The following is a 15,682-nucleotide window of genomic DNA, read 5'->3' as shown; positions in this document are numbered from 1 at the left end:
GTCCTGTGCATAAACACAGCATTTCACGCATTTACTTTTTCAACCATTCTGTTGTAGATTTGCTGCTGTGGTTGGGATCACTGTCCTGTTTCATAGGTCTTACTTACAGAATGCCTTACTTTGGTATGCAGAGGAGTTCTTGGTAGACTCAGTGACTGTGACGTGCCCAGGTCCAGTGGCTAAATCATGTCCTCTCTACTACTGTGTTTGAAGGTTGATATTTTCTCTTTTTGGAACATTGTCTAAAAATAGACTTAAATAACCTTTATTATCCATTGTGATACACAGTTTGAACTTCAGTAGGTCATCTTGACAGTGTCAGTACCCCTGAATGCACTGATATTTGCATCAACAAGGACTTGAAAAGGTGTACGTAGTGGTTAGAGAAAGAAACTATTTGCCAGAAAATGTCAGGTTGGAATACCCGAAAAAGACTCAGTGGATTAAAGGTGGCACTATCTATGTAGGTTTCTATTGAAAACACACAATTTGTCTCAAATGCCCCAAATAACTCATTTGCCTGTTGGTCCCCTGGAGATCTAACAGGACCTAACTAAGCCTTCTTCTCAGATTTTGTTGACGTTATGCAATCAAAAGGCACTGGGCAATAGGCTAGCGAAGGCACACACTAAACTTCCAGTTGCTTTACTTTCAAAATTAAACTTCAGTTCGTTACCTTTGTCGACTCATTGCCTGGGGAAAGGTGAACATACGTATTGCAAATTTTAAACAGAGTGCACGTTTAACATATTATTTAGAGGCCACCTCGAATCCAAGCGGATTATTTGGTGGCAACACAATTTGGGATCCTTTTTATACTTCAGAGGCAGGACACAAAATGCTCGATAAGCAAAACATTTCACTTCGACTCACAGATCAAAGCTCCAACTGTTTTATTTAAACGACCTGTATTTTATTTTGAAGTCAATCCTCTACTTCCCCCGAGGGTCGGTTTCCGAGTTGGGACGGCGTCTCGTTATCCAGACGGTGTGTATGAGTTTCAAGTTAGATTAACGTGAAAGCAACGTCGACGTTACAAAGACACTGTATTTTAATACCCATCGTTTAAACTCTGTGTTGATGTTTAAAATTGCTTTATCTCACTTTTAATCAGGATTAGGCTACGATAACCTTTCATACCAGTCCGGGTCGCTCTTTATGGACAACAACGAATTTTGCATATTATCCTAACATAATAGATCATGCAATTGATTCATTTGCAACATTAATCAAAAATTTAATGCATTGCTATTTGGAACTTTACTTTTAATACTCTATGCTACCACCTTGTGCTGAAAAGTGTTGCAACATTAAGGAAAATGAATTTGGCCATGTTCTTAAAGCCACTGTTTTTGTACTTGTCCTACTTTTGTTCTCTTTAGAGTTGTTTTCCTCAAATTAGCCTGCTGCTTAAATTAATCTGAGTTGCTTTTCTGTTTAAACAACATGGCATGAAATTCACAACAGAGTTAGTTTGTTAAATAAGGTGAAAAGAACACCACTGGCTTTCCCAGATCTCTTACCTCACCCCTACGCACACTATTGCCTGAAACGAAGGCTCAGTGGCAAATACAAACCAGGTGACACTGCCAGATTTCAATGGACAATATCACCAAAGTTCTCAGAAGTGGAAACAGGATTTTAGTTTTGGTACATTTAAAAGTCAGCCTTGAAGAAACGCAGGTTTGACCATGGTTGGTTGTGAAAACATGTCGTTTTATGATTATGTAAGGCTTTAAAAATCTCACATCTTCCACTCTGTCAAATGGCAAAACTACAAACTCATTTTCAAGATTCTAATGAGCAGTTTTTTTTCTGTGTATGTTAGTGTTGCCCCAAAGATAGTGGTTTAAAAGTGTTTTTTTTTTAATTCATTTTCATCTCTATTTCTTAAATCTAATCAAGCCACCCTCAAGCCAAAAAGATTCTCTACTGTTGAGCAACAATACTTGATTTTAGCATCCTAGATTAAAAATGTTTTTCACATCTTTTTTTCTCCATGAAATGAGGCCAGAGTTCAGAGTAAACTTTATTTGCTTTGCCAAGTGATAGTAATACTGAGCTTCGCCCTCACTGCAGTGATAGCACTTGTTGCCTACTCTCAGACTGAGTCATCTGTCTTACAGGAGAAATCGTACCCACGTACAGTGACTGTATTTACAGAATGGATTCAATCATTTCTGTAATTGGAACCTATGTTTCCTGGGATCTCAAGAGTCTGCTGCTCTTCGCTGCAGTTTTCATCATCACTGCAGACTATATTAAGAATCGTCGGCCAGCAGGCTATCCTCCAGGACCCCGGGGTCTTCCAATTATGGGCAACCTATTCACTATAGATCAGAACAGGGCCCATGAGAGTATGACACAGGTACCTGTTAATCTTCAAATTCTAATTATTAACTCATATTTTCATCTCAAGCCTTGTGTGTATCTTCTTTGATAAATCCTTTGCCAGTTAGCAGAGAGATATGGAAATGTGTACAGTCTACGGATGGGACAGGAACGGATGGTGGTTTTAAACAGGTTTGATATTCTGAAAGAAGCTCTAGTGACGCAGGGAGACAGCCTGGCGGACCGCCCGGACCTTCCTTTACAGACTGATATAGCACATGGATTAGGTAAGACTACTATAGATCAAAACAGACCCAAAGCTTGAAAGTTCAAAGTTTTAAGGTTCTTTTTTGTTTGCTTTCCCCTCTCTATTTCTGGTCAGGTGTCATTACCAGTAGTGGAAACCTCTGGAAGCAGCAGAGACGCTTTGTACTATCGACCCTTAGACAGTTTGGATTTGGCAAGAAGTCACTTGAATCTGTGGTCCTGGATGAATTTACATATTGTGCAAAAAACATCAGAAGCTATAAAGGTACGTGCTTATTACACAGTGAGATTTTATAATGAACAAATTCACAGTTTACATAAAAGTTTCTCGTCTATTCTGGAGGTAAGCCATTCGATCCACACCTTATTCTCAACAATGCTGTCTCCAACATCATCTGCTCCCTGGTGTTCGGCCATCGCTTTGAGTACGGTGAAGAGAAGTTCATTAAAATGATGCAACTGTTTGACAAAGCGCTCCAGATTCAAGGCTCCATTTGGGGACAGGTACAGCATTTAAAAATACTGATCACATCCTAAATTCATGTGCCGCAACTGTGCAATGTATTCGTTACTGTGATACAATTTATAGTAAGGTCAGTGAATGATGTTTTTTTGACACAGGTATGTAAAGTTTACTAATAATGAACTCTCACTACTGGAAGATTATGTAAGTGTCTGTCATAATTAAGACCAGTCACCATAGAGAGGTGTGGAAGTAACTGTAGATGGTTTATGTTAATGGACAATTGGACAAACAAAACAAAACATGCGATGAAGTCACAATGCTTTCCAAGAGTGTAGGGATCAAAACAAAGGCAGAGTCTGGAGATATTCTGATCATCTTCTAGACATATTACACACACATATTACAGTATGAGTGAATGTTTTTGACATATAAGTTGTAACAGTGTTTCAGTCATTTACAAAAACACAAAGACAAACGATTTTCCCAATCAGAACTTCACCTTATGGGCTTTATATTCAGCAAAATCATTGACAGCAATGATCAAAGTCATAATCCTGCAGTCTTCTCTCCTGTTTCCCTTGAGCACTGTTTTACTTTGCTTGGTAAACATCATTTAAAATGCCACTGCGCCAACAAACCAATATATATCATACTTGCCAAAAACCAAATTGCTTCATAGTTAACAGCTTAGGGCACATTTTCCACTTGGTACCCTGTCAGAATCTACACCTTTGTTTTTTAATTACTTTACTCTTAGACATAAACAGTGATGGGAATAACGGCGTTACATGTAACAGCGTTACTTTTTTCAGTAACGAGTAATCTAACTAATTACTATTTCTATTGTTACAACACCGTTACCGTTACTAACAAGAAAATGCGGTGCGGTCGTGTTACTATTTTTTAACAAACAGATGGTTGAAGCTGTGTTCAGCTTACCGCTCGTAAGTAATCTGGGTGCTACAGCTTTAAGCAGGTGTGCGCTCTGCAATCACTTTCTGGCAGACGATCACTTTTTGGCAAAACACCTGGAGCTAAGGGGGCAAAACAATCGCATGAGTGCTGCTGTTTGACTGAGGAAGAATAAAGTAGTCGTGGTAAGCCAATCACATGACCACTTCAAGATGACAAAGCAACAAGGTGATATATACTAGTTTTTAAATTGTGTTGATGGGCCTCGTAAAACCAGAGTCATGATAAACAATTTGTACGTGTGTTTTTCCTCAATAGTTTCGTCACGTTTACTGTCTAAGGACAGCGCTAGCAAGCACGCTCTGCTTATGAGCAAAATAACCAAAAGTTGTTTTAGGAATGACGGCGAAAGAGAGAAAGAGAGACAGCAGAAAAGAGAGAGAGCGAGTTTTGAGATGTGAGAGATTTGTGACGTTTAGCGTGTTTGGAGTGTGTAGTTAATGTGTTGTCTTGTGTAGTTAGTGTGTAGTGTTACTCCCCTCGAGTCTTAATAAAGCTCAACTTGTTCTTTGCATTTAAACTGACATTTATTTCGGACAGGAGGATTCTTCGACATGCCTTAACATGTAATGATGTACAACCACAGCCGATACAATGCCGTCAGAACTAAAAAGAAATACAAACTTAAATGAATATTCTTAATAATTGTCCTTAAGCATTATATAACGAAACATTCCAACAAAAGGATCAATAAAATACACATTACACTTCACACTGCGGTAATTGCACTGGAATATTGTTTACATACAACGATAATAAACAAAATAAACATTTACCTCATTGGCCTCACTCAAAGGGAATAAAACTTTCATCTTTACGTCGTGGGGAGGTCCAGAAAAGGCACTCTTTTATTTATCTTTCTGTAGACGTGCAAACCTCGTGGCTCGTCTCTTAATTAGCTTGCTGAGTGTGACAACCAACAAAAATGCCCTCTTAGCAACAACAGACGGAACTATAGAAAAGGTTCCTATCTAATTGCACAATTACCACAAATAACACATTTAAACATATAAATCTAATCAACAAAACATGAATTACTATTTATTTCTTATTTCTTAATATTTCAACCTTAACTATCTAATAAAATGAACTTAAATGCGAGAGTTGCCTATGACGGCAGCTACATGTAGTGTTGTGGATAGTTTTGTGTTGTGTGTCACAACAACGAGGCGACTGCTGTCTCCACATAGAGAACAGGAGTGATACACCTGAGGTCAGACCTGCAGGTATCAGACTGTGATGTTCTCCTTTATAGTGGATAGAAATAATTTTTTTGGAGTGGCACAAATAATTTGTGTGGCATCTTATTGAATGCAGAACAGCTAATTGTTCTGTAAATAGTTTGAAATGGTTATTAAAAAGGGTAAAAGGTAAATGGCTGCAAATAACTTTGTTGTTTGTAAAACTTGTGCATAGGATTTAAAACTGACAATTTATATTTGCATTTAAAGTTATGAAATATGATTCATTAAACATGTTTGTGGTTGTTACAGTAAAAAATATAACTTTTTCTACTCGGATTTTATGTTTTTTGTCTGATTTTAGATAAATTGTGGTAATACAGTATGTCAAAATGAAAACATAACTGTAAATTCAGACACGCGAAGTTGTGCTCAAACGGATGATACCAAACAAGGCAAAGTAAATAGTTTTTAACCTCCTAAGACCCGAACTCTTCCACGGCATAAATGTTTAATTTCTCTTTGATATTTGGGCATATTGGGGCCCGATGAATGTAAAAACAAAGAATTACCAGATTTATGTTTTTTTTTTACCTTATTTTTGTTTTTAAGAAATATAAGAGCCACATATGAGGATATTCATTTAAAATTTTAATAGAACAGTAGCAATATAATGTCCTTTTAAGTGGATATCAGGCTCTTGTAGAGCTAAATTGAGTATTTTGGTCTAAATAACCCAAAATGTGATGTCCACATATGTGGACGCCAGGTCCTAGGAGGTTAAAGGTGAAATGTAGACATCAAATCAAAAGTAGTTAAAAATGGCCAGTTATACCCTGGACCCCAGAGGGTTAAACTTTTTTCTTTTTTTTTTTAAGTAACGCAATAGTTGCTTTTCAAGTAATTAATTACTTTTAGAATCTTGTAACTCAGTTACTAACTCAGTTACTTTTTTGAAGTAGTAACTAGTAACTATAATCAATTACTTTTTCAAAGTAACTTGCCCAACACTGGACATAAACAGATTAGTTTAGACCCCCAACCGGTTACGGTAGATGGCTGCCCCTCCATGAGCCTCCTTCTGTAGTATTAACCAAACTTTTGACTGGTTCTGTCTGTCTGGTTTTCAGACAGTTTATTTAGACTGAGGCATGGCATTTGCACTAACGTGAATGTATTGTTCCAATCTGTTTCCGTTTGTAGCTCTACAATTCATTTCCTGTCCTGATGAGACGTTTACCAGGTCCACATCAGACTGGCAAGCAGATGTGGAATGAAGTGAAGGATTTCATACGAGTAGAGCTAAATGAGCACAAGAAGACCTGGGATCCCTCAGAAACACGTGACTACATTGATTGTTACCTCAGTGAGATTAAAATGGTAGGAGATTAGGCTTAATTTGCCATCATAACTTGCCATATATTTCAGGTAACACTGCCAATAAAGGCACTTTTTTTTAATCATTTCCAATGTTTTAAAATGTGTGTTTGCATGTATTTTCAGAATAAGGGGCAGGACGACAACACTTTTGATGAGGAAAATCTGGTTATTTGTGTTTTGGATCTTTTTGTGGCTGGATCTGAAACCACATCCACCACCCTGCGCTGGGCTTTCCTCTACATGGCAAAATATCCTGAGATTCAGGGTAAGAGTATTGACCAGGCCTGGAAAGCTCTCTGTTTTTATTAAATAATCTGGACATGTGTGGCACTAAAGGAACATTCTGGTCATAATTTCTTAAGTGTAAACTTTACTATTTCCAGGTTATACTCAGCTTTTTAGATGTATAATGTATTGTGCAATGGTGCACAAATCTCTTTAATAATCAGCGCTGTTGCACTACGCTGTAAATTTCATTGCTGAAATACTGTTTTCTTTTGTCTTTTGCACAGAAAAGGTACAGGCTGAGATAGACAGAGAGATTGGAGAGTCCAGACAGCCTTCAATGGAGGACCGTGCAAACCTGCCTTACACTGATGCTGTTATCCATGAGATCCAGAGGATTGGAAACATAGCTCCTCTTGGCGTGCCGCATGTCACCAATAGAGACGTCGAGCTGGGAGGCTACGCAGTCCCAAAGGTCATTGCTCAAACCAGTTTCAAGTAAAAGACAAACATGGTTTATGTCATATTTCATTTTGTGTGTTTTATTTACTATTATTCCAATTGCCAGGGAGTTATAGTAATTCCCAATTTGACATCTGTGCTGTTTGACAAGAAAGAGTGGGAGACGCCTCACACCTTCAATCCAAATCACTTTCTGAATGAGGAGGGCAGGTTTGTGAAACGAGCAGCTTTTCTGCCTTTCTCTCTTGGTAAGGAACGACTCTGTAGATATTTTATTAATGTCTGTGCAAGATTTTTCAGCAGCCTCTTTAAGTATACACTGTGCTGTTTAAGAGATGATTAGTGAAGGACAAAAAGAGATCCTAAGTAATTCTATTGAATCAGTAACTGATCTGTGCACAGTCATCCAAAGGAAATCTAGGACTAATGTCAGTGTCTTGTCTCAGGTAAGCGGGTGTGTCTTGGAGAGAGCCTGGCCAAGATGGAGCTTTTCCTCTTCTTCACCTCCTTCATGCAGCACTTCACATTCTCCATGCCTGCCGGGGTGAAGCCTGATATGGACTACCGCTTTGGGCTCACTCTGACACCGAAGAATTATGAAATCTGCGTAACCCCACGTCATTAGAAACTCACGTCATTGTCTCCATACCGTCTTTGTTTTTGGTCCATTTTTTTATGTCAGTCCTTTTTTAGGGATGAGTACCGGTATCTGACATAAACGGTAGTAACCAGACCGAAAAGCAGCGCACATTTCGGCGCTTTATTTCGGTGCTTTTTTTTACTGAGATGTCATACACTTTGGATTCTAGCCAATCATTTTACCTTTGCAATCGTAGTAGCCCATATGGAAAAGAAGTAGTAAAAACATATATGATTTACTCATGAAAGTGGCCACTTTCATGAGTAAATCATATAAGGATTACATGATTTACTCATGAAAGTGGCCACTTTCTCATTACTTTGATATATTGTTTTAGTAAGTATCCAAAACATACAAGTTTCATTATATAATTTTTCAAGGGATCTTATATGTGTTTTCACTCTTGTATGCTTTTCATACAAGTTTCACACAAGACAGATACAAACTTTATAAGATTTATATATATCTTTTCCATATGGGAGGTGGGCCCAGGTACGTACGTTCTTTTAGAGCAGTGCTACAGATTAAAAATGCCCAAGGCGAAGCGGTCAAAAGTCTTGCTGTACTTCACAGCAAAAGATGCAAACTCAGCAGCCTGCAACAAGTGCTTTAAGCTGATATTGTGCAAAGGAGGCAACACCTCGAATCTGATGAAACACCTGGCGACGCATAGCGTTTTTTTAAAGCCGAGAAATGCACCGTATTTGATATCTTGCTGCGAGACCTCACACCGAGCACATCTACTGTGGGTTTGGTGCCTGTTATCGGTCCCGGAGTTAGCAACATCCCCCAAAAGCCCGACTTGGAGAGTCCTGGCCCCTAGCCCTGCCAGTGTAGCAGAAATGATGAGGATGATGATGGCAGCAGCAGCCGTTCTTCTCTGGGCGAGTAGCTTAATGTTGTTCGTGTGTAATTTACGTTGAGTAGGCTAACCACGTTATTACATTAATGCACGTAAGGTGAACTAGCAAACACCGTCGTAGTTACATGCGACTGTCTTCTTGTTTGATGGCAGATGCTCCCTTCACCCTGGCCAAAAAGGCTAAAATGACCAAAGAAAAAGAGGGAAACAGCTAAACATGAGAGGTTTTTGGACAAAGTTTGTGTTTTTCATTCTTTAAGGACTGGTTCGAGCACCGTTTAAGCACCGGCACCGTTTCAAAAGTACCGGTTTGGTACTGGTATCGGATAAAACCTAAACGATACCCATCCCTATCCTTTTTTCTTTACCTTTTTCTTTTTGCTGGACTTTTATTATGCAGCTAAAGAGAGGACAAACAGGTAGATTGGGTGTCCTTTAATGGCCTAAAAGCAAAACCAGAAAACAAAAAGTATAAATATTAAATAGGAACCAAATTGGTAGCTAAATACGGCAGCATGCACAGTGGTTAGCTGCATGTTCTCACGGTCTTTGTGTGGGTTCTGTCCAGGAGCTCCTGCTTCCTCTCACAGTCCAAAAACATGCAATTAGTGGGGTTAGGTGAACTGGTGATTCTAAATTGTCCATAGGTTTTCAAGACTCTGTCAAACAGTCTGTGTGCATCACTACTGTCGTACATACTGTAGTTCCTAAGTTATATTAAAATGGAAATTTTACTCACTGCGTGATAGGAGTGTTGTTTATTCCTCCAATAAAATTCTGCTTACTTGACCTAGATGAGATGTAGTATTTACTTTGACTTGCTGTATTTGTTGTATAGATTCAGTATTTTCTGTAATCAGATCCTGTCTTTCCTGGGATTTCAGTAGTCTGCTGCTCTTTAATACAGTTGTCCTTGTCATAGCAGACTACATCTAACACATATAACTACATACAGCACACACTTACATTTAATTTTGGTGAGCCCATGGAAGTTGGAGTCTTGGTTTTCTGTTCTTAGCTGAGTGGAATGGCACATGGTGTGGTCTTCTGCTACTGTAGCCGATCCACTTCAAGGTTCACCATACTGTGTGTTCACAGATGCTCTTCTGCATACCTTGCTTGTTGCCTTCTGCCTACAATTCAAAACCTGTACAACGCCAGGACCATGTGGTGGGTAAGAAATACTGGAGATGAACCTTTCACCATGGACATAAACTCCCCTGTACCAGGAGCTGTAGCCCATCAGGACCAGTACCCCTGGAAATGAGAACAGAATGTTTGAAAGTGTGTGATATTACTATAACACTGAGCTGTGTACTTTGCACATTATGTTCACAGACTTTGCACAACCGTTCTTCCTAGTTTATAATGTTTATTTCTAAATATTTCGGTTTGTATATATACAGTTGTGTGAAAAAGAACATTTTCACAGAATTTGCTGCAGACCTGTGAAAAACTAAGCGTAACCTATCATTCAGGAACTTGTAGAACCATCTTTAGCAGCAGTCATTTTATCTGAGGAATCATTTCTTATATATAATTTACAGTGTTTAAAGTTGGAAGGCCTTTGTTTATGCACAGGTTTCTAAAGTCCTGTGCATAAACACAGCATTTCATGCATTTACTTTTTCAAACATTCTGTTGTAGATTTGCTGCTGTGGTCGGGATCACTGTCCTGTTTTCAAACCCAGCTTCAGCCAAGCTTTACCTGTTGGGCAGAATTCCTTACTTTGGTATACAGAGGAGTTTATGGTATGGTCCTTTCTTTAAAGACAGTTTGCCTCAGGAGCCCTGCCTTGATATCTGGTCATCTGTGCAGTCATCATTATACCTCTTCAGATCTCTGGTTCTCCTGCTCTCTGGTAATATTTGCTATGCCCCTAAAGCGTCATATCTTTTAGAGCTCATTAACTGGTCAGAGACCAATAAAGTTAAATTATTGTGAAGTTAAGCAATAATTGTGGTTTGATAGAACTGTAGGCTGGATGCAGTTATTGTTTCCAGGATCATCTTGGAGAAGGACTTTGTAGGAGAATATATTTTGCATTGTGAAGATTGAGCTTCTTCCATCAGGGGCAGGTGTGTTGTATTCATTAGTACACTTTTTTATTTGCCTGTCTAAGACTGGGGGTAGATTTTCATCTATATTACACAGTAACAAGAAATCCAGGTCATTAAAGATATAACTGCAATTAATAATAGTTTTTTATAGCACCTGGAGCTGGACTGAACTGATACACACTACTCCTCATGGTACACCCATCTTTGGATGAGAGTAGATAAGAGTCCCATCAAAAATATCAAACAAAAATGATCAAAAGAAAAAAAAGATTAAAAAAAAGATAAAATATTTGCATCTAAAATGCAAAAATGTAATCTTGTACAAGTGATATACAAGAAAAACAGTGAAGGAGTACAGAAATATTATGCGTAAGCCAATGTTATTTTTACTTTCCGCTATTGAACATCGTGAAAAAGTCGCCTCATGAAGCGCCTTGAGGCGACTTTTGTTGTGATTTGGCGCTATATAAAAAAAATTGAATTGAATTGAATAGAATTGAAAATCATCAACAACAAAAAAACGTCCGCTGTACCTCCAACTTCAGCTTGTTTTTTTCTTAGCTTGTACTAATTTAACTGGATTTTATAACACAATGTAAATTAAAATACTAACTCTCTAAAATACACTGTCCTCAGTACATCGGACAAAACTAAGTAATCATTCTGGTACCTTCTTTGTTATCTGCACTTTAGTGCAAATTCTCAAAGCTCTCTTAGTTAAATCAAAAACCAAACTGTTATTCATGGAGCGCGAGGCTTTTGTGTCCTCAGCTGTCTGCTGCTAATAGTATGCTAGCAGACAGCACAGAGTAAAAGGCACAGTATGAATGTGAGTATCATTGGAGGAATTTTGCTTTTAGTGGAAGAGCGGTCAATAAGAAAAAGCTCTAGAAAGACACAAGCTGATGAATGCCATTCAATTTAACACTCACCAGTTAACTGAACTCACCTGAGTTAGTAGTAGTATTGTAGTAGTAGTACAAATACGCTAGTATTTGTTCTGGTAAACAGAATATAATTATAAACATACAAAGTAAGTACTAATTTAATATGAATGAATGAATTAGGAACATGCTCAAGGTTATTTGTCAGACTCCAATTCACTTCTTAAAAACTGTATTAGATTTATTGAGAACACAGGAAAAAGAGTCCATGTGTATTATAGCTTTGATGTTTGACATCGGTGGTGTTTATTTTCATCTTTAAGTAAATCTACCTGCTCCAACTGAAGTTAAGTATGTTTGTTGTGTGCAACGTGTAGCCATCTTGTTACTTGTTAATCTTGAAGGCTCAAGCTGAGCCTTTTTGATGTATACATGTTGTATACACACAGGGCCCCAGGTTCAATGCAAACTCAAGACTTTTGTGATGTGATGCGTTAGTGGTAACTGCTCCATCTCTGTTTTGGTGGGTATTTTTCCCTTAGATTTCTATACAGTCTTTTTAAAACCACAGGACTCTCATCTACAAATCATTAGAAGGAATGCAGGTTAAAGACATGTCTGAATTGGTTCAGCTTTTCAGACCAGGAAGTATCAGTCTATCCATCTTGTCTTATAAAGTCTATATGTGAAGCCTGAGAAATGTTTGGCCAGAAACTATTTCACCACTTTATGTCTTTCATGAAGTCTCTGACCTTCTCCCTGCCGCTGAAGTTCTAGATTTCTGAAGATTAGAGATTATGAAATGTCACAATTAAATACTGGAATACCTTATTTCAAACAACAGCAAAAAACAACAAAAGCGTCTGGGAGATAGTTGGTGATGGGATGTGATTGCACACACACCCTTTTAACTGCGGAGTGGTTAGAGCTCTGCAGTGTGGTATGTGACCACCATGAACTTTGTTTTAATTTTCAATTAAATTTTCAATAGTTGGAGCTTTAATGTAATAACAACAAAAGAAGAAATTACTGGATTACTGGATGTGGCGTTTGGTGCTGACACATCAGTACAATAGTGGAGAGTGGTACATATCAAAGTAACATCTACATTAAAAATGGACGCAAGGTTTCGAAGCAGAATTTGACATCAGAAAGTAGTTTGAATGTAAAAAAAAAGAAAGAAATGCCACCAACCTGTCTAATCTAAAGAAATAAGGAGTGGAGCTTTAAAGTGATAACACAAATTAAACTGGCTTACTGTGTCTTAAGAAAGATGCATTGGGGCTGGATTGAAAAGTCTGCATAGTAATGGTCAAATATTCATTTTACTTTCTTAAACTAATTACAGTTTCAAAGTAGTTAAGCAAGGTAATGATAAACAGCAGCTATGGGCACTACAGTGATAAGAGAATGATATGCAGCCACACACTTCTGCTCTGTTTGACTTAAAGTATTTTTTCACACTAAAGTGAAACTGAACTCAGAGAAGCCACATCACAATCACATGACTATTATATAGTTACAACGGTTTCAGGGAAGTTTCTTGGTTTTGATATTCATATTGTGAAAACCCATTGGTAACAGCATAAAATCAAAATATATTTTGCAATGCAGTTATCTGTCTGACAAAGGGCTCCGACACTATGTGGGCTTCTGACACTGAATGGTGTCGGCTTGAGACAGAGAAGAGAAAATGGCAGTTTGCAGTGGATGCCTTCAACACATAGTCTACAATCTACAAGTGAAAGACAGATCATTAGATATTGCTCCTATTTCAGTATGGAAACTAAGCTGGATACCAGATTACCTAGCTATTAGATTACCAGTGGACAGTGGACATAACACAATATGAAAATCTATATTCTTCTGATCTTGACTGAACTTGTAACCATGACTTGAGTGAAGCAGTTCTCTCGAGTTACAATGAAGACAGTGGAGTTTCCTTTTCCACTGAAATTTATTACACTGTAACTGATTGTGTGAAACATTTATTTTACAGGGTGGAAATTCAAGTCTTAATTGCCAGGATTATTCAGATAGGGAATGATTCAGCAGCTTTTAGAAGCGCCTTTAGCAGCAATAATTTAAAGTCATACAGAAAGTTATTACTTCATCTGTCTCTCACATGATTGACAAGAAATTTTAGGCCTGCTCTACTTTGCAATTTTGCTGGAATTCATTGAGATTTGGGGTTGTTTAAAAAAAATAAAATGTACAGCTCTCTTTAGGTTCTGTCACAGCATGTCGCTCAGGTTGAGGTCTAGAATTTGACTGGACCCATTGCCCCTCTACCCCCATGCTTGATAGTTGGTACGAGGTGCTGATGCTGTTTTTGCCAAACATTGCAATTTTGGTATTGTCTGTCCAAAGGACTTTGCTCCAGACGTTTTGTGGTATGTTCAGATGCAACTTTGCAAACCTTAAGCTGTGCAGCCATGTTCTTGTTAGAGAAAAATGGCTTCCTCTGGCAACCATTTCAAACAAACCATATCTTTTGACTCTGCATACAGTCCTGTAAAAATTTGGAATTTGGAAAAAGACAGTGCTTTCAAAAAATATAATTAGTCAGTGACACAATTTTACAATTTTGCCTCCATACATGTGCTGGGCGATATGGAAAAAATATTTATCACAATATGAATTATTTTATATCACGATAATGATATATTTCACGATATACCACCTGACCTGTGGTCATCTGGAAAGTACGCAGTCTGTAAACAGCAACCGCAGAGTGTGCAGTCTTTCTTAATGAAATGGATGGTTACGCTCATGTAGGGCTGCGTATCTCTGCTCGTCCATAGGTCAGTCGTCAAGGCATAATGCACGACACTGCAAACATCCTTCTCTACTTTGGCCCGGCATGCGTCATATAAGCGAGGCAACTCAATTATACTGAAGTGCTTACGTACCTCGGATCAAGGACTTTGACGAGGTCATGAAAGCTGTCCTTCTCAACTACATAAACAGGGGCCATGCCTTTACAAATGTAACAAATGCAACAGTGTAATTTGAGTTCTAAGCATCCCAGAAACGATACAAAAAAGCATGAAGTCAAACATAACTTTTAGAAACACCAGCATAGGCTTATAAGGCCCTGAAGGTAAAAAAAAATTCTTCTCCCCTTTGGTTTTCTTTCTCTCCCTCTCTTTCTTTCATTCTTTCTCCCTGTCCTATCCCCCAGTCATGTCTGTCCCGTTTGTAGCAACCGAAAATAAAATAAATTCATAATTATAATAAAGGTCAATCAAATGGACCAATATGGCAAGGCCATGATGATCCACTTGGTAAAATAAATCCGCTTGGCATCTTTCTTGGCCTCAAGACAACAATTCTGATGGCTAAAGATCCAAACGGGACACACAAAAAAAAAAAGAAAAAAAAAAAAGATAATTTATTCTACTTAGAATGGAAATACTAACCCATAATTTACATGCATCAAGAAATTGCTTGTTATAAAGCAAATTATAAAGTTAATGAAACTGTCTGTAAAAATCTGTAAAAATCTCATCTGCATTAAATAAAACCACACTCTTCATGAAGATGGTGAAAATCACTTAAGAAAATCAGTTAGCATAAATAGCAGGAGTCTTCTGAGTGCAGGGATTTACAGGCAGTTGATTAAGTTTGTGATGGCAGGAAAAACAACAAGTAAATTAACAAGCAATTTCATTTGATTATTATTATAATAAGATTTTTTTTTGGGGGGGGGGGTAACAACAATAACAATATTTATATTTATAACAAGGTGCAATAATAATTAATGTAAAATAATAACAGTGTGCAATACACATACACATATTCTTAATTTTATTACTAAGTTAAGTTACTGTGTCGTGTTGTTTTGTGTTGTACGTAGTGCCAATGTGGGACAGTTTTTTAATTTCATTGTACTATTGTACTATGTATGACTGTGCAATGACAAAGATAAAGAGACAGCTGGAGCCTATC

At 37.8% G+C, this 15,682-nt stretch overlaps 1 protein-coding gene across 1 annotated transcript; it reads left to right on the top strand.

Moving 5' to 3' along the window:
* The first annotated feature begins 413 nt into the window (after positions 1-413).
* On the top strand, positions 414-9,731 carry LOC146362175 (cytochrome P450 2J4-like). Its single transcript, XM_084921778.1, has 10 exons — positions 414-987; positions 2,127-2,368; positions 2,456-2,618; positions 2,714-2,863; positions 2,942-3,102; positions 6,421-6,597; positions 6,721-6,862; positions 7,110-7,297; positions 7,391-7,532; positions 7,731-9,731. The coding sequence occupies exons 2-10, from the start codon at positions 2,165-2,167 to the stop codon at positions 7,907-7,909; spliced, it is 1,506 nt and encodes a 501-aa protein (XP_084777904.1). The 5' UTR covers positions 414-987; positions 2,127-2,164; the 3' UTR covers positions 7,910-9,731.
* Positions 9,732-15,682: the final 5,951 nt, after the last annotated feature.

The sequence above is a fragment of the Perissodus microlepis genome, chromosome 23 (genome assembly GCF_051167445.1).
Source record: "Perissodus microlepis isolate ML-2025 ecotype Zambia chromosome 23, ASM5116744v1, whole genome shotgun sequence".
In the NCBI taxonomy this organism is placed as follows: Eukaryota; Metazoa; Chordata; class Actinopteri; order Cichliformes; family Cichlidae; genus Perissodus; species Perissodus microlepis.
The sequence above is the reverse complement of the archived record's forward strand: the minus strand, read 5'-3'. Positions and strand labels throughout refer to the sequence as shown.

Excerpts from the sequence above, each read along its gene's own strand:
- LOC146362175 (XM_084921778.1), top strand. The coding sequence starts at position 2,165 with ATGGATTCAATCATTTCTGTAATTGGAACCTATGTTTCCTGGGATCTC. Across the intron at positions 6,598-6,720 it reads ACCTCAGTGAGATTAAAATG|AATAAGGGGCAGGACGACAA; the intron begins GTAGGAGATTAG and ends ATGTATTTTCAG. Across the intron at positions 6,863-7,109 it reads AAAATATCCTGAGATTCAGG|AAAAGGTACAGGCTGAGATA; the intron begins GTAAGAGTATTG and ends TCTTTTGCACAG.